The sequence below is a fragment of the Neomonachus schauinslandi genome, chromosome 10 (assembly GCF_002201575.2).
Source record: "Neomonachus schauinslandi chromosome 10, ASM220157v2, whole genome shotgun sequence".
Taxonomy (NCBI): Eukaryota; Metazoa; Chordata; class Mammalia; order Carnivora; family Phocidae; genus Neomonachus; species Neomonachus schauinslandi.
In genome coordinates, this window is record NC_058412.1 from 90,424,057 (window position 1) to 90,448,438 (window position 24,382).

At 49.3% G+C, this 24,382-nt stretch overlaps 1 protein-coding gene across 1 annotated transcript; it reads right to left on the reverse strand.

The window, feature by feature from the left end:
- Positions 1 to 10,823: 10,823 nt before the first annotated feature.
- SSTR4 (somatostatin receptor 4) lies at positions 10,824 to 11,989 on the reverse strand. The gene is given in 2 exon segments (XM_021700727.1): positions 10,824 to 11,899; positions 11,902 to 11,989. Coding segments are annotated over 2 exon segments (1,164 nt in total).
- Positions 11,990 to 24,382: the final 12,393 nt, after the last annotated feature.

Here is a 24,382-nt window from a genome sequence, read left to right on the forward strand (position 1 = left end):
TGTTGAGTTTGATGAGTTCTTTATAGATTTTGGATACTAGCCCTTTATCTGATATGTCATTTGCAAATATCTTCTCCCAAGCCAGAATTTGATTTTATGAGTTAAATGGCATCTGTCCCTTCCTCAGATCTAGCCCCTTTTGTTGGACTAGTTTGGCAAGTATTTATTGAGATTGTACTCTGTGCTTGGTTTGGTGATAGGCATGGTAACAACCCCCTACCTTGAGAAGCTTACACTCTGGTGGGAGAGACAGATATGAAACAAATAATTGCCCCCAAACTGTATTTAACTTAGAAACAACAGTAGGAGCTGGGGAGGAGAGGCTCAGCACAACAGGGCAGTGGGATTTAGGTTGCAGGAGTAAAGAAGGTGTCTTTGAAGAGCTGTCTCTTAACACTAGACATGAAGGAGGAACAGGGGTTAGTCAAATTCAGAGTGGAGAAGAAAGCAGTGTGGGTGAAGGAACAGCATGTGCAAAGGCCCTGTGCAGGGAAGAGTCTTGGCAGAGGGCATGAAGCATGGTGAACAAGAGGGAGGGTGGCCAAGATGGAGCTGGAGAGATCGAATGGAGAGGTAAGAGTGGAAGGGAGAAGAGTTTCCAGGTCAGGTTATCAAGAGTGAGTTCTATCCCAGAAGCAAGCGTGCCACTCAAAGAGTTTTAACAAGAACACACTAGTATTCAATTTCTGTACTAAAATTGTTTGGGAATATAACAGCCACTTCTAGGCTTATTCACATGTCCCCATGGGCAGACACCTGGACAGTTTCCCTTGTAAGCATCCAGCAGGGTTAACAAGGGGTGTGGGTGTCACATACACCTGGATTTGAGTCCCAGCCTGACACCAGGTGGTCACATGACCATGGGCACCATGCAGCCCCTGTAAGGCTGTAAAGTGGGGTGCTAGCAAGTGCCACGCCACAGGGTTTCCAAGTGATTATGTTGAGATCTCAATTGTCTTGAGAGCAAATCCAAGGTGTGCAGAAAGTGGAAAGTATTCTTTCCAGGCAAAGTGCAGTCATTTGGAAGAGATGCTGTCCACCCTTGAGGGAGCATCCTGGTGGGATCTGGGGGATCCTTAAGGAGAGAGATGTTTGCAGAGGGTGAGAAGCAGCCCCTCAGGAGCCGTAAAATCCTGCCTCCAAGTTCTCTTCCCCCTGCTCACAAAGCCCATTAAGGCATAGGGGTGCAGAGATCCCCTCCATTGTGCTCCCGGGGAGGCCACAGAGAAGGAGAGAATATACCCCAAAGTGCCCTGCTTGTCTTCTCAGGGCCCAAAAGAGAAAGAGAAAATTGGATCCAGCCCAGGCAGCCCCTGGTGCTGTGAGAAAGGCGGCACTGCCCGCACCCTCACCCTCAACTGCCCCATGGGGCCCCCAAGTGTAGCAACACCAAAGAGGAACCTGCAAAAGAGAAAGGAATCATCAGTTGAAAATGATTAGCAGCCCCAGCTGTCCAAACTCTTGATGGGCGGCTCTGGGCAAATCTCTAAACTTTGTCAACCATCTACCTCACTGGGGCAGTGCGAGGGGGCTGGTTGGGGTGGACACATAAATGCCCCCCAAGAGAGTCACAGACTCTGCTGTGACTCAGTTTCCCGGCCCTGCCACACATGGGAGACCCCCCCACACTCAGAAACAAGGTCAGCTGCCCCCCTGCATCTGAGGAAAGGTGGCATCATCCCCTAAAGTGCGGGGACTTGGGGGAACTCTCCATCAGAAAAAAAAATGCACGTTTGCTCATCTTCCTCTTTCCCTGTGGGGAGAAAGAAGAACCTAAGCTCCTAAGTATCTAAGTGGTGTCTGATCACTGATTAGGGGCCAAAAGAATGAAAATCTGTGAGCCTGGAATGTTCTGACCATTAGGACCATGAGTGCCAGGAAGAGCAGGCTAGGCCCAGATAGTGGGTAGTGCATTCTATTTTAACTCTTTTTTTTTTAAGAAAAAATCACAATATAATTGACATACATTAAAATTCACCCTTTTTGGTGACCAAATCTGTAAGTTCTAAAGAATATACACATTCCTGGAACTAGCACCATCATCAACATAGAGGAAAATTTTTTTAAAATTTTATTTTATTATGTTATGTTAATCACCATGCATTACATCATTAGTTTTTGATGTAGTGTTCCATGATTCATTGTTTGCATCTAACACCCAGTGCTCCATTCAATACATGCCCTCCTTAATACCCATCACCAGGTTAACCCTCCTAGAGTGTTTAATTCTCAAGGAATTAAAAGGAGTTGAGGCAAGAGGCAGAAGGAAGAGGGGAGGATTCAGGATACTGTGGCAAAGCCCCTCTTCCTGGCTGGGTGACTGAAGGAAGGTCTGCTTGGGAGTCCAACAACCCATGACGTAAGCAGTTGGGGCCAGCCTCAGTATGAAGCCAGAAGGAAGATTCCCCCTCCCCTCTAGAACCTCAGTTTGTTTCTCAGAGTCCATAGTCCCCCGTTGTCTCCCCCTCCAATTTCCCCCCCTTCATTCTTCCCTTCCTACTATTTTCTTCTCTCTCTTTTTTTTTCTTAACGTATATTGCATTATTTGTTTCAGAGGTACAGATCTGTGATTCAAAAGTCTTGCACAATTCACAGCGCTCACCATAGCACATACTATCACCAATGTCTATCACCCAGCCACCCCATCCTTCCCACCCCCCAACACTCCAGCAACCCTCAGTTTGTTTCCTGAGATTAAGAATTCCTCATATCAGTGAGGTCATATGATACATGTCTTTCTCTGATTGACTTATGTCGCTCAGCATAATACCCTCCAGTTCCATCCACGTCATTACAAATGGCAAGATCTCATTCCTTTTGATGGCTGCATAATATTCCATTGTATGTATAGACCACATCTTCTTTATCCATTCATCTGTCGATGGACATCTTGGCTCTTTCCACAGTTTAGCTGTTGTGGACATTGCTGCTATAAACATCAGGGTGCAGGTACCCCTTCGGATCCCTACATTTGTAACTTTGGGGTAAATACCTAGTAGTGCAATTGCTGGATCATACGGTAGCTCTATTTTCAACTTTTTGAGGAACCTCCACACTGTTTTCCAGAGTGGCTGCACCAGCTTGCATTCCCACCAACAGTGTAGGAGGGCTCCTTTTTCTCCGCATCCCCGCCAACATCTGTTGTTTCCTGACTTGTTAACATAGAGGCAATTTTTGTCACACCAGAAAGGTCCACTCGGGCCACTCCCCTTCACTGCCATTGGAGTTGTGAGCACACACCAGATGAAGCTTCTTTCCTCTCTGACCCTCCCCACCCCCTGCAGGGTCTCCCCACGCCAAGGAGCCTATGTTTTCATGTTTGAATCACAAAGATGAACTTTTCTAAGCTTTGACCAGACTGCCTGACTCCCTTAACCTTTGGCAAACAGGTTTCAGTGAAACCTGGCTCCTGTGTCTCCCAGCACCTTGCCCATTGGCCCCATGTTCTGGACTCACACTGCCAAAATTCCTGGCAGCCCACCAGGAGTGTGCAAAGAAACAAAAAAGAAAGATGACGAATCCCATGCCACAATTTTAGGGGTGGAGCTTGAGGGTGTAATAAGGAAGTAAGGAAGGTGTGTGCAAAGGGGAATGACGGTGCTGCCTACTCACACTCCTTGGGCCAAAGCCCTGCTCTGCCACACTCCTTCCTGAGGCGCCTCGGTCTGCCATTCTGATTGTGGACAGGCCCAGGTGACAGAAGATCCCCAAGTTCTAACCTAGGGGGCTTCTGTTGGTCTCATATTAAATGGGGGTGAATTATTATTTCATGTCTTTAGGGAAAACCGAGGTTACAAAGCACATATAAAAACACATTTTCATCATGGTCAAGACTCTGTGGGGGGTACCCGACTTCATCTGAAAACACATCCCCTGACCTTTTCAGGCGTTTCTTCATAAAATAATATAGGCAACGCCCAGCTCTTCCTTTCGTTGTCAGAACATGTGTCCGGGGTTCAGCACTATCTCTTTTTGTTTTGAGAGAGTCCTTCTCCCTTTTTTTTATTTTGGTCAGCAGGTTCAGATGTAGGCAAACAACTGATTTCCTCTCACAAGAGAAATGAAATATTTTTTTAACATCAGATTCTAACAGAATCAAAATCCTTCTCAGCTTGTTTTGAAAGTGTGATTACAAAAGACAAAAGAACCCTGGGGATGCATTAGTTCAAAGTCACACCCACTGGAGACAGGGGAGCAAGTCGCAGAAGGGTTTCAGGACCCAGTGGAAAACACCAAGATTCCATCCTGGGGTCCATGATGATATAATGCCCCCAGGGCCACAGGCCAGGCGTTTTTTCTGACTTTCTGCCTGAAATAAATCTTTTTTTTTTTTTTTAATGGGACATATCATGACTGATATTATCCTGAGATGAACCTTCTTCTCTTCCACATATTGAACATGTGACAACTTCTTTCTGTTGTCTTTCTGGAATCTTCCTTCTGGCTTCACACTGAGACTGGCCCCAACTGCTTACTCATGGGTTGTTGGACTCCCAAGCAGACCTTCCTTCAGTCACCCAGCCAGGAAGAGGGGCTTTGCCACAGTATCCTGAATCCTCCCCTCTTCCTTCTGCCTCTTGCCTCAACTCCTTTTAATTCATTGAGAATTAAAGTCTCCCACAGACTCTGGAGATCTTGAGCACACCATCACCCCTGTCCTGGGAGCACACATTGTTAAATTTGTCTTGAAATGGTGATTGAAACCAAAAGTGCCACTTTCAGTGATTCTTTGCCAGAATGTGATTCCTGTCTTACTTCAAACATTTTTGCCCTTCTTCCAAAGGTGGGACTTCAGAAATCCAACAGTAACCCGAGGAGAAGGGAAAGTCTGAGAAAGACACAGAGCAAGTCCCGGCTTCTCTGTTTCATTTGTCTGAATGTCCAGAGCTCGGGACAGGGAACACAGGACCACCCAGCAGCAAGGTGCCTGCAGGCCTGGGATAAATGGAAATCATGTGTCCACCAGGTCTTGAGGAGTATCCACTCTGCAAAGCTTCAGAGGGAGTCTAAACCCCTGGCTTGGAGGGGAAGCCGTGCTCTCTCTCCAGAGCTCAGAGTAAAAGCCTATGAGGTCATTGAGAAGTTGTCACTTTGCCCAGGGACTTACTCAAGCCCCTACTTTATGGGTGAGAGATTTCTGGAGACCAAGGTGGTTTTTTTCAGTTCCAGGAGGTTGAAAGGGCAGCATTTCCTGAGTAAATGGGCTGAGGGAACCCTGTCTGGGTAAAGGAGCTCTGGAAATAGTAAGAGTGGGTGGCTTCCCTCAATTTAGGGAGCACACTGCCCCCAGTTCTGGTCCTCTCGTGTCCTCTCATGCTATTGGTAGCCCTCTCCCTCAGGGCATGGATCGCGGTCACCACGAGGGAAGTGCGTGGTGACAAAATCGTCCCCATCTTGACTGGGGTGGCAGTTAAACAACTGTAGCTGTCTAACTGTATGTTTGTCGAAATTCATAGTACTGGGCACCTAGAAGGATTGAATTTTGCCATATGTAAATTATACTTCAATAAAAATAGATTAAAAAGAAATCACAGCCTCCTCAGAGTGGCTAAAGAAATCCTGATTTGGGGCGCCTGGGTGGCTCAGCTGTTAAACATCTGCCTTTGGCTCAGGTCACGGTCCCTCAAGCCCCACATCGGGCTCGCTGCTCGGTGGGGAGCCTGCTTCCCCCTTTCCGGCTTCCGTTGCCTGTGTTCCCTCTCTCGCTGTCTCTCTCTCTGTCAAATAAATAAATAAAACCTTGGGAAAAAAAAGAAAGAAATCCTGATTTAAAAAAAAAACACCAAAAAAAAAAAAAAAAAACCCTCCACAACCAACAACACCACAAAAACACGCCAATTCTCTGTACCGACCTTGTTGTCTTCTTCTCTGCCAGTTGGTCACCATCCGAAAACTGAGCCTTCCTCTGGGCCAGTCCCCCGCACAATCAGGTGTAGGTAGTCTTGTTCCGGCCTTTCTCCAAGGGCCACGGAGCTTACCTGCAGTCACACCGGGCTGTTACATGGGTGCTCTGTCCCTGGTCTGTGTGTCCGCAAGTCTGTTCTCCCCAGGCCTCCACACATCCGCACTGTGCCAACGCTGACCTTGGGCAGCCCATCTAGACCCAGGCGCCGCACCCCCATGTGGCATCAGTGAGTACCCACGGTGGCTTTCCATAATAGGAAGCCATATTTTTATTTTAACCAACTCAGTACTTCCATTCTAGGTGACAGTTAATCTTGGATTTTTTTTTTTTTTTTTTAAGTTCTCCCCCATTTTCAAAAGTGTCTGTCCTGGTTAGACACTAAGCCAATCCATTCATATGATTGGGAACTCTGTCTTCCTGTTGAAAAAAGTTGATGAACGTTGAAATGGAAAAGAATATGTTCCCCCTGCCAAACTCCTAGTGAAAAATAGAAGCACGAGTGCCCCAGCTTTATAAGGACTCAAGAGCCCTTGATGGGTTTCTTTGCCAGGCAAACAATGACCCTCTCATTAGAACTTGTCACTGCTGTGCCATGGCAGGGTCCCAAATCCTTAAGGGGACTTATGAGGTGCTGCTGGTCTGTCTCCTAATGCCTCTTGCTGACTGGGTATCATCTGTCCTCTGTTCCAGTCCCCTTGGGCATCTGTAGTGCCTACCACCACAGGCCCTTTGCACATGCTGTCCTCACTGCCTTGAGCCCTTTGTACCTTCTACCCTACCCCCTTCTTCTCCTGGCTGACTCTCACTCATCCTTCGAAGGAGGGCATCTCCATCAGGGAAACCTGCCCTAACGACCATGTCAGGTTCTTGTAGTACATCATCTCAGAAACCAGAGTCCATTCCTGGGTTGTTCTAATTTTAGCTTAAAATTGTACTCTCATTTCTGTGGTTCCCTGATTAATGCTCATCTTTTGCCACCTAACCTCTGAGCTTCATGAGGACAGGGGTGTTGTCTGTGGAGGCACGCCACGGTGCCTTGAAGCTGCCAGAAGCAGCACTCACCTGCACGTACCTCCACAGAGTAGAGCTTCGGGGTGTGGTGCTGATTGATGGTGTGCAACCAAGGACAGAGCCTTAGGATTCTGACATTTGTGCTTAAGGAATCTGAGGCTTTTCCCTGTCACCTACTAGGGTAAGGGGTGGTGAGAGACGGGGATGTTTCATGACCGACAGCCTGCCCGAGAAAAGCTTCAAAACCCAAATTTACAGGGGTTTGCCCAGTTACAGCTCAGGCTGCCATGTCTGGTTTCTGAGTAGCATGGCCGAACATTTGGGTTATTTTCTCCTTTGATATCAGCCTTTGGCATCTCAGGAGTGCTAGGTATGATGTTTTTAATGAAAATGAAGCCAAGAATTTACAGCTGAAAATGAAAATAGTATGCATCTTTGCTCAGTGACATAGTGCTGACAGATAGGAAAAGAATTCCGATAAGTGACCACCTGTCATGTTCAAATACCATCTTCCGACCATCCAGAAAATATAAACACCTGGCTTGTCACTGAACAGCAAGTTAAAGACAACTTTAAAAGACAAGGCAAGTTCACTGATTGAGGGGGTGCCCAAAGGCTGTTTCTACCCAGGTGAAAAATGTTTTCATTCATTTTGAAGCCAAAAGCTGTGAGGGTCGGCAGAGCAGGACTCAGGTCAAAGCGTGGCTGCTTGGCTGACCCGCCCAGGCAGGTGAAATGTGTGAGTGCTCTCAGGACCCCGGCTGCCTCCATCCCCGACTTCATTTCACTGCAATCTTGCTGCTCAGGAATTGGGAGGGTTTAGACAACCAGCTGTTACAAAGGCCGGCAGCACTGTTGAGGGGCTTGCTGCTGCCAGGGCCGCGTTGTTAACCGCCCCCCCCCGCCCCCCCACCCCAAGCGAGAAGGCTCTGCAGCCGAGGAACACACTGATCAGCCCCGCCCCCTCCGCCCCCAGCCCCGCCCCCTCCAGGCATGATTTATGACTCCCAGGTCAGGGGCCGTGTTAACGCTCATTTTTAACAAGGGATAGAGAGAGTACTCAGCATAGAAGAATGTTGTCTTTCACCCTCCCACTGCCTCAGTTAGCGTGCCTCTCCAGTGCCTTTGAGAAGGCGGTTTACAGCTGGCAAGAACTCCAAACACACACCCTGCTTTTGTGCATATTTCACGTGAGAAACTGAGGCTCCCAGAAATTACAGCACTGCTCCCTGGTCTGGCGGCTGGAGGGCCCCTGCCTCTCAGGGACTTTTCCTTTTATCGCCTAAGGCTGCTTCTGCTTCAGCCATCACCAACTAGTTTAAAACGTTGCATTTAAATACTCAGCCCAGCAGGAGTGTTGCCAAGACTCCTGGGCAGCGCCCCATCTTCCTCAGCAGAGAGTTTGCTGGGTGTGAATCACAGTTGGAGACTGAAGATAAGGACCCCAGCCCCACACAAGCGAGGGTGGGGGCAGGCAAAGGCCCAGCAGCCCCTGCCCATTTCAGATCATTGCCAGGGCCACGAACCCCTCGCGGCATTGCTCTCAGCCTGGAGGGCAACCACATTTACCCAGTGAGCACCCTGCTGCACACTGCCCGGCACTGGGGAACAAAGAAATACTCCAGTTTTAAAAACTGCCAAGAAATTACAGTTACACGAAGCCAGCAGACACTAGCACTGACTTACTCCAGATGCCCAAAGCAACTCTGGTGGGTACAATAGGTTTGGGATGGTCCATGTGCGTGTGTTTACGTGCATGTGTGTGTGTGCACATGTGTGCATGCATGTTTGTGAGTTCAAGGGGTTCTGTGTCTTAGTTCGGAGCTTCCAACCCACAGCCATGTCTCCAGGACGTAGTACAGATTGGCTACACATTTTCTCTGCCAGACAGATGTAGACCACCCCAATGTGCAGACCCTAAAGACCGACATCCCTACCTCGCCCATCCAGCCCTCTGGGACACACTTGGATCGACACTGATTATTGCCTACACATCATGCTGCTGGCTGGCTATCTAGAGGAGCAAGGATCCAATGGTTATGTACCCAAAGACAGTTCAAGCAAGGTTGTTTTTGTTTTTAATTTTGTTTTCATTCAGTAGGGAAGAAGCTGGAATCTAGAGCCACATGGAAAAGAGCATAAGGTTAGAACTCTGTCACAGTGTGCTGGTACTGGAAGACCTCTTGATTTTATCGACAGAACTCTGAGGACCCTGGGGTTCAGCTGCTTGCCTGCATCTTACAATAGTTATATCTTGGACCAGAAGTCAGCTCTCCTGCCTGTTTCCCATACACCAAGCATCTGCTCATATCAAGTAAAACTCTGATCTTGGCCCTAACACTGCAGGGAAGAGCCTTGTTCTGCTTCTTCCTTGATCTCAGTGAGGAGCCCCTGCCCATGGTGGAAGCAGAGCGTCCCCCTGGGCCTCACCCTGCCCTCCTGGCCCTGCCTCAATCCTCTTTAGCCTCCTAGAAGCCCCTTGTGCCCATCTTGATGCCTGGTGGCTGCCTGAAAAGACTCAAGTCAGGCGAGGTCTGCTAGGCTGGCAAGTCCAGTGTATTTCTCTCGAAGCCCTCCTGCCAGGAAGCTGCGAGCTCTGGGGGGCTGACCCCTCTGAAGAGCAAAGGGCCTCTCTCTTCAGCTGTCCACCCCACCCTCCCCGCCTGTTCCTCTCTCCATCTGGATGGGATCAGCCAAACCCAGAAGGGCCTTCTGCTATGCTAAGCCAGGTGGAGTCTCCCCCACATAGCTGTTCACGCATGTTTAATAGCATGTTTTCACTCCAGAGCCCCACATAAGCACTGCAAGCATTTCTTCATAAAAAAAAAAAAAACAGGATTAAAGCTCCTCGTAAGCTGACTTTTTCCTTTGAGAAAAGCTAATTTATCCTTGGGTTAACATCAGGCAAAAAGTTAGAGTCATTTACTGTGTTCAGCCTACACATGTTTATTATCTACATCTGGCTGATGTTTTACTGAATTGCGATTTTTTATTTTTTAATAGTGGGTGATCGAGCTGCTTCCTCTATCCAAAATCTGGGCTGATTTCCATCTGCGTTCTCTGGTCTCCTTTCCCCTCCCCCTGACTCCCCTCCCACTCACCACTGTGATATAAACTGCCGATTTAATGAGGTCTTGTGCTCCCATGCCAAAGAGTCGAAGCAAAAAATCACACCATAGGAGCTAGATGAGATTTATCCTTTCTGCTTTTTTATTACTGACCTGGTTTTGTGCCTCATAACAAATCTCACATTACGACTCTCCAAACATTTTCTACTCACAGGAAGCCTGCTGCTAGCCCAAGACAACTGGAGTGACACTCGTGACTGCAAGCAGGCACTGGGCCTGGGGGGTGAAAAAGCTGGTGCCCCAGACTGTCATGCATAAATTTCAGTTAGAGGAGAGCCCAGGAACGGAAGCAAAGGGAGTGTGCCTGGAGACTTCTTCCTTCCTCCCTTCTCGTACTGAACATGCGATGTCCCCACCACAGCCAAAGAGTCGGCAGAGAGCAAGGGCACTGGCTGCCTCCACCCTCTGGACAGTCCTCTCCTGGGCAGAGGTTCTGTAACAAGGCACAGGCAGATGGCCATTCCTCCCTGGCATGCCCCTGCCTCCCACCCCTAGGAAAACAGTCAGAGGTCCAAGGATGATTAACATCATAGACCAGTGCTCAGAGGAGTCCTAGCCCCATGGAGGCGTCCTCCTGGAACCCAGAGTCCTGGGGATGGGAGAAAACAAAGGAGCTTTGATGCTCTTGGGATTAGCACACAGACTGCTGGAAAAAGGTGACTGTGGTGGGAACAGGCGGTGGCTCTTAGGGGAGCATCGGGGCAGGAAGTCTGCTGGCAGGGAAGGGTGGAGCAGACCCTTTTGTGGTGGCCAGGCTGGGGAGGAGGTGAAAGGGCTCTTCAGAAGGTGGTGGTCCTGGTGAGGGGGACCTGCTTGTGGCTGGGTTCTGGTTGCAAGGGCCCCTGCTGGCAGGGGAGCGGAGGGCATATCCATCCTGCCCCATCTCTGCTCTTGAGGGCAGTGGCATAATAGTCCAGGGGTTCGTCCTCAGGACCGCCAGGTGCATCCAGGAGGCAGCACTGCAGGCAGAGAACCCGCTGGAAGGACAGGCGGAAGTTGTCGGTTAGGAAGCCACAGAGGATGGGGTTGGCGCAGCTGTTGGCGTAGCTGAGGATGAGGGACACATGGTTGACCATGGCATCAAGGCTGGTCACAAACAGGTTCAGCAGCTGCACCACGTAGAAGGGCATCCAGCAGAGCACAAAGACGGCTACCACCATCAGCACCAGCCGTGTGATCTTCTTTTCCGAGCGCTTACGCCGCTGCCAGCCGGCCCGGAGTGACACCGCCCGCATCTTGCCCACGATAAGCAGGTAGCACACGACGATGGCCAGAACGGGCAGCAGGAAGCCCAGCAGGAAAGTATAGACCACAAAGACCGCTGACCAGGCCGGGTGCGGCCAATGCAGGTTGCAGGCCACGGCCTGGCTGCCCCGAGCCGGCCTGGTATCTGCGAAGATGGCGATGGGCAGGGTGACCAGCAAGGACGCCAGCCACACGTCCAAGTTGATCAGCTTGGCCACGCTGGGCCTCCGGTAGGTGGCGGCGCGCAGAGGGTGCACCACGGCGACGTAGCGGTCCACGCTGAGCACGGTCAGACAGAAGACGCTGGTGAACATGTTGAGGCCGTCCACACTGAGCACCGCGCGGCACAGCACGGACCCGAAGGACCAGTGGCGCAGGGCGGCCAACGAGGCCACGAAGAGCACGTTCAGCATGAAGAGCTCATCCGCGATGGCCAGGCTGAGCAGGTAGATGTTAGTGGCCGTATTCATCTTGGCGTAGCGGAGGATCACGAAGATGACCAGGGCGTTGCCCACCAGGCCCACCAGGCACATCAGCGCGTAGATGCACTGGAAGGCGACCATGCCCGCTGCCCCCGCGTCCCGCCTCCCCGCCGCCGCCTCTTCCTCCCGGCCGGGGTGCAGCTGGCGTTGACCGCTGGGGACCAGGCAGTCTGGAGCTCTTCCTCGCTCCCGGGGGGCAGCGTCGGGGAAGCGCTCATGCCCAGGGGTGCCCGCGCAGCTCGGCGGGAGCGCGGCGGAGAGGACGCGGCCGGGGGCTCCAGCGCACACGCGCGCGCCTCTCCCTGATCCGCCTGAAGAGCGGGCGGCGGGCCCCGCGGGGAGCGCCCGCCAATCCCGCGCCGCGCGCCCTCCGCGCCCCAGTCCCGGAGCCCGCGCGCCCCGCCCCGTTTCCCCCCCCCCGCCCCCCCCCCCCGGGCCCCCCCCCCCCCCCCCCGCCCCAAGGTCCTCCCGGGCCCTCCCGAGACTCCCGCCTCGGCTGCGCCTCACCTCAGATCCGTCTTCTCCGGCCGGTTGCCGTCCACTCCTCTGTTCTGTCCTCTGCAGCCGCGAGGCTGAGGGTCCCCGAGTCCTCCGTTTGGATGACGCGGCGCTCGGGGTGGCAGGGGAGTGCGGAGCCAGTTGCCGGGCGCTTGACATTCACCCCTACTCCACCCCGCCCCCCCTGCCCCTGTGATCCTCTTGAAGACCTGCAGGGGCTGTCCCATCTTTAAACTCACGTCATTGAGGTGGAACCTGAACCTCCTATAGGCGTCCCCGTGAATTGCAGGTCTACAGGGTCGCTTCGGCACCCCCCCGCCCCCCGCGCACTCCCCGCAACCACAAATCCCGGGACCTTTTTAGCGAGATTTCGGTGGGGTGGGGGTAGGGTGGGCGCCAGGAACAGAGGTGCCCACGCGCGGAGGCAGAGATGCCACAAAAGAAGGCCAACCTCTGTGTCCGGTGCCCGTTGCGCTGGGCCTCGCAGACTCAGGCAGCTCGCCCCAGAGCCAGACGCGCGAAACCCAGGAGGAGCCTGCTGTCTTCGGAGGCATCTCCCCTGCGGTCTCTGAAATGTGTCTGAAGAAGGGTGGTCCGGAAAGGTCGGTGTTCCAAACTGTATTTCCTCCTCCCCCCAAACTCCAGAAAGTGCCAATTGACACCCCTGGACTAGATGATCCTGGGCTAGACAGTCCCGGTGTGCCCACAACCCTGGGCACAGCAGAATTAGTGAAGTGGGGATTTGCCTCGGAAGATTATCCGCATAGTAATGCTGGCCCTTTGGAACTGCTCTGCAGGGCAGTGGCCTCCTTGAGACTCCCTTCAGGACGGTCCTGAACAGCCTTTGGTGCATCTGGAAGTTGCTGCAGGCTGCTGGGGGTGAGGTCCTAGCTCCTATGCTGCGTGGCTAGAGCTGCTGCCAAGGGGAAGGCGGCAGGATGCTTGAGGCCAGCTGGAGGTGACCTTTCAGAGGGCCTGGAGCCTTCAGACTGCTACTCACCCAGGATTTTTTTGGAGGGGGGCGGAGCACAGGTGATAAGCACCTGTGCAACAGAGTGGCTGAGCCTAATCTCTGTCCCCAGTTTCTGCCACCCAAATGGTTCCTTTAAAAGATTTGTCTTGAAAAAATAAAAATAAAATAAATAACAAAAGAGTTGTCTTAGCAGCCCTCCTTTTTATGGACACTCCTTAAATTGGTCTGTCCTTTCCTCTGCTCCCCGTTTTCCTCATTGTCTCTAAGGGAGAGACTCTTACAGGGAAAGAGATGGTGACTTTGTCATTCAGGGAATGTGTGTAAGTCAGCTGTCTGGGTCAGAGTCGGGGTCTGCATGGCTCCTTGACCACTGACACAGGATGGCCTGGGAGTGTAGGTCTGTGAGGTCCACACAAGGAGCCTTTGGAGCATTGGCAACAGCACAAGCCAGAGCTACATGTTTGGGCCAGGACTGGTGCAGTGGGAAGCAGAGCAGGCACTCCAGTGCATTCCTGGCACATGCAGGGCAGGTAGGCCTTGAAACTGGACTGCCTGGTTCAAATCCAGCTTCCCCTCCTCCCAGATACGCAGCCTTGGGCAAATTCCTCTGTTTCTTTGTGCCTCAGTTTCCACATCTGGAAAGTGAGTATTATGGTAGTAACTATTTGGTAAGGCACCATGAGGAGCCATCACAGTGGCATACCTACAGTGACTGGGGGAGTACCTAGCCATTGTCAGCACTCAGTGAGTATGGGCTATCCAGGTTATTTATTTTTCTACCCCTCCCTGGGTGATGAGACTAAAGAGGAGGTCTGCCTCCTCCCACTTGGCCCCACACTGTCCACTGATTGGCTGCTTTCAGAGAGCAAAAGGTGAAGGACATGGTGGAGGTCCCCCATACCCTTCCCCATGAATTATTATTATAGTTTTTGTTGTCAGATGAATCAGTTTCTATTGACAGTATTTTTATATCTAACCTGTATTGAAAACAGTCCTTAGTCACATGGGAAGAGCATTACTTCTATCCCAACTTTGTGCAAATGACCCAAACAGAACAAGCTTTGCTGACACAGCCTGACCTTTATTCTGCTCTAACTCACATCTTGATGATGGGTGATGCTCAAATCAGATTCTCTTGGGAGTGAAAAGAAGCTCTATTAGCAATTATGCTGAGCCTCAGCATAACCCCTGACTCTTCCAGGCAAACCACGACATGGATCCTTTAATTATGGGGAACTCTCCACTTTAATTTTTGAATTACCACATTAAGTGGCAGAAAATAAAGTTTGTGAAGCACCAGATTAATTTATAAGGGCTGTCACACCTCTCTCCAGAGCATCATTGGGAAAGGGTTTTGCGGTGATGAAGGTGAGGTATGCATTTCACTGACAAAGCCAGGAGATGTTGAAGATTAAACTGAAATGTATCTGTGTCCAAGGCCAGGAGCAGGGAATCATTCCATTTTTAAAAATACTGTCCCCAGACTTGTATATTTAGGGAGGGATCAGAGAAGCATTTGAGATGTGTACCACTCAAGCAACTGAACTCTAGAGAATGAGCATGCACTGTGCTGAACCCCTCCTGAGATGGCCCCGGGGGGGACACGTGTCCCTAGGTCACATTCAGCTTTTCCTGAGATGGACATTCTTCTGCCCATTCCATTTCCCTACTTTGCCCTCAAGTTCCATCAGGCCTCAAACCCCTGGCCGGGGTCGGGATTGGCGAGAGTATCTTAGCTTTTGAAAAATTGCTATAACAATGAAAACAAAGTTGAGTTGATACCGAGAATCACTGCCTTCACCACAGCATCATCATAATGATAAAAATCTCATGGACTAGAAGAATAGGAGGTTGGGAAATTCAGGTCTGATATGGAGGTTCTTCCTCAAAGTCAAGAAAGTCACGAGGCTGAGTTACTTGGAGTTTTGTTTGAGCTGACAGTGTGGGGGGCAGGAGGTAAGTTTTGAACAGCAGGCATTTTTGGAGGCAACATAGTATAATGTGACTGCCTTGATTGGCATCCCAGCTCATTGCTTATCAGATACGTGATGTTGGCCAAGTTACTCAACCTCTCTGGGCCTTCACTTCCTCCCCTGTAAAATGGTTTTAATCCTAGTTCCACCACAGATGAGCTGTTGTGCGAATTGGACAAGTTGACATACATGAAGCAGTTACAACAGGGTCTGGCACTGATAAGCACTATATATGTTTATTATTAGTAGTACTCCATCCGAAGGCTCTGATGCTTGCTAGCTCAAAGCTCCTGGGCACACTGGCCCCAAACATGCTGACATCAAGCAGAGGAACCCCTCTCTCAGACTCAGTGAGCTGGAAGGAGCAGGCATCACTCCTGAATATTCTGAAGGCTCTCCAGATAATTCTAAAGCGTACTGATGCAACACTCACTTAAATGGAATTACAAGAGGCAGGAAGCCTGGGGGCCACAGAGTTTGGAAATCACTGTGCCTCCAGGGTGGCTGAAGGGAGAGGCCAAGAGAAACATCCAGGAAACCAAACAGAGACCCCTCTGCTCGGAGAAACAGAGAGCTCAAGAAGGGTGAGGGGCAACCTGCTAGACCCCAGGTGGGAAGAGGCTGGGGTGGTTGGGGCCCTACAGTTGTGCTCTCCCAAGGCACTAAATATGCCACTGAAGAGGGACCAGCCATGTATCTCCACTGGGAGAGAAAACAAAGTGAAACATTCAGGCTGAGTAAAAGGGGGGGAGGGGGACAAAGTCCATTTGTAAGCTGTCCTTCAGCTCCCCTGTCCCTTTGCTGTAGGATGTATATATAGGGGGCCTGTTTTGGGTCTGTTGATCAAATGTCTGACATCAGGCCCAAATTGCTCCCCTGCGCCTTGTTATAAGCAGTGCAGAGCTGGGGCTAGGCTGGGTCTGAGTGTCCTTCCCCAGGTGGTGACAGGGCGGCCCATGGGTCCAGCTGGCCCCAGCTGCTGGGGGGCTGGTGGAGTTTCCCTGGCTGAGTGAGGGCAGAGAGAGTGGAGCAGGGGCCTCACAGCCCCTCCCCCAAGCCAGAGGGAACTGCTCCTTTGTCGGAAATGTGATTATCTCGTCTATTTCCATTCTTCAGATGTGCTCCTCAGGCCAGGGTCATCTGGGCTCCAAGCATCTGGGCCACAGGTCTTCGAGAATAGCTTCTTCTGCAAATAGCCATGCACGAAGGAGAGGCTTGACCCTCAGCAGTGTGAGGACTGTTGTCCCGAGAGCCACTTCTGTTGTCACCTGCTGATTAGAAAATCATCTCAAGTGCTCTCAGCACCTCGGCTTGGCTTTGATAGCTTCTGCTGAGTATATTAAAGCATAATTTACCAGGGCCTGAGTGCATGGCATTGTCAGAAGTGATTTACATAATCGCCTCTTCTTCAGATTCCCATCAGAACTCTAGTGATGTGGACAGTGTCAGGATGATGCAGCCCCGCTCCACCCCAAAGGCTTTAAATATGAGGTCTAGGATTTCCTTTAAGAGTTTATTAGCTATTAAAGGATTTCCTTGAAAGAAAAGTGAACCAAAAATCATGTGAGATAAGCAGAAAGTCAGCATGAGAAAAGCACAGGTCTGGGACAGGAACAGTGTTCATGCAATATCCTGATCGTGTATCCAGACTCTGCTGTCAACCATCTGGAGTGAGGAAATGGAGCGTCATTCTGTTCTCTGGAGTTATTTTCGACCGTCCCAGCATCCTGGCCTCATCGTTCTGTGTGTAGAAGAAAATGAGCTGGAAGACAAAACATGGGTTTCATCTTGCACCCTCTGCTCCCGACAGGTGTGAGCGTGGGCAGCTCCTTTAGGGTCCCCGTGCTTCTAGTGTGTTCCCAGGCAGGCAGCACCCACACCACCTGTTAGAAGTGCCCATCCTGGACCTGCTGAATCCCAAACATGGAAGGTGGGGACCAGCCACAGTGCTCACCAGCCCTCTAGGAAACTGTGATGACACTTGAGTCTGAGAACTGCTGGCCTAGCCTTTCTGAGCCTCACTTTCTTGTCTGGCCCACTTCCCAGAGTGGTGAACCAGTATCAGGAAAGATAATTTGACTTGGATGCTCTGAAATCTCCAGACGACCTAGCCACATGGCTCCTGAACGCTTGAAATGTCGAGATGTGCTGTAAGTGTAAAATACACATCAGATCTCAAAGACTTAGAGTGAACAAAAGAATGGGAAACATCTTTTTTTAAATTGGTTATATGTTGAAGTAATACTCTTTTGGATATGGAGGTAAAATTGAGCATATTATAAAATGAATTTTAGCTGTTTTTTTTTTAAGATTTTATTTATTTATTTGACAGAGACAGACCCAGCGAGAGAGGGAACACAAGCAGGGGGAGTGGGAGAGGGAGAAGCAGGCTTCCTGTGGAGCAGGGAGCCTGAAGCGGGGCTCGATCCCAGGACCTGGGACCATGACCTGAGCCAAAGGCAGACGCTTAACGACTGAGCCACCCAGAGGCCCCTTACCTGTGTCTTTTTCACCTTTTTTGATGTGACTATTGGAAATTTTAAGTTACATTTGTGTCTCGCATGGTATTTCTAGCATTAGACCCTATCGGATGCCACAGGCAATGCTATTAACATGCTGTTCCTGCTTGGTCTGGGCCATAGCCATGAGACCCAAGTGGCTCTTTGAATTAACCTAAAAAAAAAAAAAATTAAATTCATCGCCTTAGTCACATTAACTGTATTTCCGGTGTTCAACAGTCACATGTGGCCACCACGCTGAACAGTGGAAATCGAGAACAATCCACTGTAGTGGAAATTATAGCATTAGAGGTTAAGAGTAGGGCCTTTAGTTACCAGAGTTCCAGTCTGGCTTTGACAAAGTTTCAGCCGTGTTGCCTGCCTCCCAAACTCCACTGCCTCCTCTTCCTTGTGGGTAAGTCTCTGATTTTGTTTAAGGCTGCACTTTAAATGCACTCAGGTGCTCAAGTTGGTTCCCTCCCCAGAATCTGTGATTTTTTGGGGAGTAGGCATATGCACTAACTCTGGCCAAAGACATGAGGGAAATTATTAAAGTTACAGGGGTAGTTTCTGGGAAAGGTCTGGCTATTGTCTGGCAGGAATATAATGCTTAGGGTGGCTGCAGCCACTTTGTGACTGTGAGGTGGAAAGCTTATCCAGTATGAAAGCCAGTATGTCGAAGATTGTAGGGCAGGGAGCAGGAAGGAACTAGGGTGCTTGGTAATAGTTGAGAGCTGATGGGACAGCCAACTCTGGCACTGCCCCCACTGAACTTTTTATGTGAAGTGATGTACGTTGTTGTTGTTTTAGTGCTTTCAGATGTATTTTCTCTTACTTGCAATCAGAAACACTCTAGCCCATTATCCTTGGGCCAGTCACTGACCTTTCTAAGCCTGCTTTCCTTATCTCTAAGACATGAACACAGAGTTCTTACCTCATCATATGAGATCATGTGGTACTGATGCTAGCAGACATTTATGTCGCACTTACCGTGTGCCAGACTGTTCAAAACAGCAGACTCATGTAGCATCCATATAATGCTTACCTTGGGATCTTGAACCTTATATATTCACAGCTCTTACCATTGTAATCATTGCCACAGGAGCAGGTGATTAATTTGGACATTCTCTCCCTAAACATTTTACTTACCATGGGAATAAGTAGTCATTCTGGTTCTTCTCCCACCTTTCCAGGAGGATTTGAGAAGCAGTTGAAAAATGTTTCTGCCCCTACGCCAATTTTGGAAATTCACATCCTCTCACAACTGAATGACATAGGAATCAATACATAGAACACTGCCTTCCCAGTGTTCAGGTTATAATGTGTATATTTAGAAATAGGCTCATGATAAAATTTCCTGAAAATCTCCCTGGAAGCTAAAAGAGTTCATCCTAAGAGTGACTCCTAGATAGATTCTAAGCTTCTCGAGTTTTCCTCTGTTGGCACACCACGCTCCACCTGTCACTGTCTGGTGCAGAAGTAGCATCTCAATCAGTCATCTGCTTCTTAATGCTTTGTCAAGATCTCCGAAAGGTTGAAGATTGACCCTACTTGAAAGTTAACTAGTTAGCCGACGACCATAGTCTCTTGGAAGCTGGCTCAAGTCCTGGCCCAGGGACATGGACTTCATCTCTCAGGGTTCAGCAGGGGTGTGGCTTTCCTGTTGACATTGCCCCCCTCCTCTCCCCTGCCCCCTGGCCCCCAGCTCAAGAAGGTGCCAGGGAGGTGGGCCCACGTGGATGCTGCACATGCACAATTCATGGAGGTTTGCATCAGAGCTGAAGAATTCTGAGTTTAAAGAATCCTACTCTTACAAAGAGTAAGAGTAGGATTGGGGTGTCTGGGTGGCTCAGTCATTAAGCGTCTGCCTTGGGCTCAGGTCATGATCCCAGGGTCTTGGGATCGAGCCCCCCATCGAGCCCTGCATCCGGCTCCCTGCTCAGCAGAAAGCCTGCTTCTCCCTCTCCCACTCTTCCTGCTTGTGTTCCCTCTCTCTTTGTGTCTCTCTCTGTCAAATAAATAAATAAAATCTTAAAAAAAAAAAAAAAAAGAGAGAGGTAGCAAGGCTGCTTCACCTTTGCTCCAAAGGGAGATATTATCTTTATTATCCTGATCAGGAGACAAATCTGTCTTTTGCCCCAACGAGGCATTATCCCTGTCTCCTAAGGCTTTTGCCGTACAAACAGCCTTGGGAAAATAGTTCAGGGCAAAGGCCTGAGCACACAGGATGTGCAGAGATGAGAGAGACTGGGATGGATTGTCTCTCTTCGCATGGGGCGCAGTGGAAACCCCGCAGTGTGTCGCCTCTACCACTCTCTTCATGGATACCCTGTTGGTATGTAGCAGAGAGCTTGCTGTTTGCATGTGGCTCCAAGCTGCCCCAGCCCCCAAATTTTACTTTCTAAATAAATCATTCTCAGTGGTCCCCATTCAGATTACCAGGGAAGTGAATCTGTTTGGTCCAGCTTGGGTCCGTACCCCGTTCTGGATCACTGAGCTGTGGCCAGCAGGCAGGGTCAGTTGGTACCAACACTTTGCCCACCTTCATAGGTGGGCAAGAGGGGCAGATCTTCATAGGGTGAGGGCAGGGACACAGCTTTAGTAAAGACTCATCTAACGAACATTTATTGCATAACTGGTGTTACCATCGTTAGCAGCAGCAGATTCTTTAGAAGTCTTCTAAATCACTTACAATAAAGAGAGTCATCAAACATGACTCAAATAACTTCAGCAGAAAACAGTCACCATAATAGTCATTTAATTATACAGTCTGCGTTTTCTGAATATTCAAAAAATCGGATTGTGCCGCCCTGCTGTGTGTGTTCAGAGGAAATCTTGACAGCTCTTTTTTTGGCTGATGGCTTGCTGGGTTTTGCTCTTTGGAAGATGTCAAAATCATTTGTATTTCCACTGAAATGTGCTGTTTATGTAAATCTTAACCAGAAAAACAGAAAAGCAATTGCAAAACCAATCCAGCAGCCAGAGAAAATGCAGTCCATTGAAAAGGGATTATGGTGCGGGGGGAGGCATGGAGTTCTGCAAAGCAGAAGTGTGGTCTCCACCGGACCCACCAGTGAGAAGCTGTCCTGCAAGGCTGCTCCCAGGCCTGTTCTGCTGAATGTGGATGGAGGGGTCGGAATAGGCAGTTAGGTTCTCCTCTTCATGGCCTTCCTCCTTTTGATCTTTATTGGTGGAATCCTTCCAGTTTCCTAATCACCAGCCTCTCAGGAAACAAGGCTCTGAGCTCGTGAATGTATACTTTGGTGTCAAATGAATTTTCATCCTGCATGATACTTCATGGGCTTATCTACATTGTAATTATTCTCCCATCATGAAAAGAAAGAGAAATCCAAAGAGAGAAACCCGATTAAAGTTTGTTCAAGACAAAGCAGAGGATAAGGGGCGCCTGGGTGGCTGCATCGGTTAAGTGTCCGACTCTAGTAGATCTTGGCTCAGGTCTTGACCTCAGGGTTGTGAGTTCAAGCTCCATTTTGGGCTTCATGCTGGGTGTGGAGCCTACTTAAAAAGCAAAACAAAATAAAACAAGACAAGGCAGAGGGTAAGAAAGGGTCAATTGTGCACACTCGGTCAGCACTAGTCTCTAGTTTAGGAAACGTCAACGACAAACCTCTAACAGGCAAGTTTGAGGTGAAGGGAGTGGGGCTGATTTCCTCTGTCCTTGGAAGTACTTGAACCCATCTGCTCCCCTGCCTTGTGTCCCGTAATTGGAGAGGCCTCACTCCACCCACTAGTTAACTACTTCCCGGGCTTTGGGACTACTTATCCTCAAGCAGTGCTGCATCAGACACTGAGCATTGAGTCTGCTTTCCTCCAAACACACGTGGGAGCTGACCTCTTGCCTCATACCCCACCTCATACCCCTGCCTGTGGCTTTTCTCTTCTCCTTGACGTGTTGTCCTAGCCCTACAGCTTGACTATCAGACAGTGGCTTCCTGCCTCCTATCTCCATTGTCTTTCTAGGGCTTGGGTATTCATTCATTCATTCATTCATTCATTCATCCTTCTAGGTTTATTTTTGCATGCTCAAGCATTGGACTAAGCATTTTGAAAGTTACAGGGATGAAAACAAAAGCCTGGTGTCTTCTCTTGTGAGCTTACAATCCACTGTGGGAGGGAGACAGTCAAGCAAACAAGGTACTCTTCAAATGCATGCAGGCCAGACTGGATACTGCATTATGATTTAGGGAACATGGCCCCCTTTCATCTTGGGGGTCCCTGGGAAGACTTCATGATGAGAGAGAACTCTGAAGATGTGCTCAGACTTCTGTAGACAAGAGAAGAAGTGGCCGAGATGAAGCCAGGAGGGTGGGGGTGGGGGTCAACCCAGGGACCTCAAGGCTAGAGAAGAGGGCTCCCCTTTCCCATCTGTTCCCCATGCTGATGGCACCCTGGTGGGTTTTACCTTACAGGAGAACGTTTCTCCTCATCACTTTGGCAGTAAGTTACATTCTGGGTGGTGTCTGCCCTGGAGGGCCTTTGAGTGTTGACAGTGTCTGAACGATTTAATATGGCTAGAAAAGTGTGCATAGGGCCACGTTCAAAGTAAGAGAACATGTATTTAAAGTTGATGTGTGCACTCTCTTCTCTTCCCTGCCAGCCCTCTAGAAGCTGGGTGGAGGTGGTCCTCAAAGGCAGCATCTGGAACAGCCCTAGGAGATGTGTTTTCATACCATTAGGAACAATTACTCCAGCAAGTTCCAACTTCTCTGTTTTGCTAAAACAATTCATGCTGAAAATCAATATTTGCTGAGTGATGAATTGACTCTCATTGTGCAGAGCCCCAAGACTGGAGCTATCACTTTCCTGGGGAACAATGCTTCTCAGATTCACCTGGGGCATATGGTCAAGTACAGGCGGGGGGCCTGCTGACTTGAGAACACTGGGGTGATGTGGGGAGCTGAGGTCTGGGATCTGCATTTTTAACACATTTGAGTACCTTTTTCTAGAAACTGGGTGAAAAGATCTAGTAAAGAAGACCAGGATTTGCTACAGTTGATCTGTGGGGGGGACGTGGGTAGGGTTTATGTAATGTGCCTCCGAGATTTTCTGGCTTGGGACCCTGGCTGCATGAACCAGGATCTGTGGAGCTGAAACTCCAGAGTCTACATATTTTATAAACACTTTGTTACTTATAAATGAGGAGGGAATGATTTTGGAGCAGAGCAGCTGGAATGGATTTTCCATTTTCCTAAAAAAATCTTTTTTTTTTTTTTTTTTTTTTTTTAGTGATTCAAGTGAAGTAATTTTCATAGCCAGTAGCAAACGGAAGTGACACAAGGAGCTGAAGGTCAGTAGACCTTGAGATGGCCAAGGACTTCTCAGGTGAGACTGAGGGACAGGACAAGTCCCAGAGAGATGGATTCTCAGTTTGAGCAGGACACTGCTAGTTGTCATTCTAAAGAGGTCTGGACTAGTGGTTCTCAAAGTGGGATGATTGCCTGGAACAGCTGTATCAGCATCACCATGGGCCTTGCTAGAAATGCAAACTCTGCACCCTAGAATCTGAATCATCAACAGGGGGTCCCAGGAAGCTGTGTTTTCATGAGCACTCCAGAGGATTCTGATCGTGGTCAAGTTTGAGAACCAATGCTTTCAACTTTGGTGGACAGCTGGAGATTGTCTGGTGTCTCCATGACCTCAGGTGTGTCCTCTCTCTTGCTGCTGCCTGATCAGATGGGAGAGGGAAAATTGAGATCTTACCTCCTACTGCAGTCCAGAGACACTGGAACAAATCCCCAGGTGCAATGCCCTCGTATTTTTTTTTTTTTTTACCGGACACCTTTTACCATCTTTGGTGGATTCAAGTGAAGTTCTTTATCTTTTATGAAATAAAAGTATTGTTTAAAGTCCTGGTAACATTGTTGGTTAATGTAAGACCAAAATGGCTAAGATTTTTGCTTTTAAAAAATTAGTGTGAGAAAGCGGTGACTGGCTGGCTCAGTTGGTAGAGCATGAGACTCTTGACCTCAGGGTTGTGAGTTCAAGCCCCACGCTGGGCATAGAGCTTACTTAAAAAACAAAACAAAACAAAACAAAACTGGTGTGTGAAAGGGGAAACTAGGAACTACAGAGAGAAGAGAGCTGGTGAACACCACTGTAAACCAAGGATGGAAGCTAAAATCAGCAAGACTGGGACAAGCCAATGCCATGTAACATCTGAGATGGTATCTTGATGGGAACACCAGGCATGTGTGTGGCATTACTGCCCAGAATGCACAAACTGAATCAGTCCATTATGAAACATCAGGCAAACCCAAACTGAAGGATAGTCTTCAAAATAACTGACCTCTACTTTTTAAAACATCAAGGTCAAGAACACCATGCTGAGGGGCTGTTTCAAATCAAGGAGGCTCAAGAGAACTGACAACTGAACACATGTGGTACTGGATTGGATGTTGGGGGAGGGGGAAAGGACTAGCATGGGCATCACTGGGCAGCTGACAACACTCAGTGTGGCCAGTAGATTTGATAGTAGTATTGCTCAATGTTAAATGATCTGATATTGATTATTGTTCTGTGGTTGTGTAAGAGAATGTCCTTGTTCTTAAGAAAACACAAGTAGAATATTTGGGGAGTGAGTATGCAGGATGTCTTATAACAGCCTCAAATGGTTAAGACAAAGAGAAGGCGAGAGTCAGAGAGAATGAT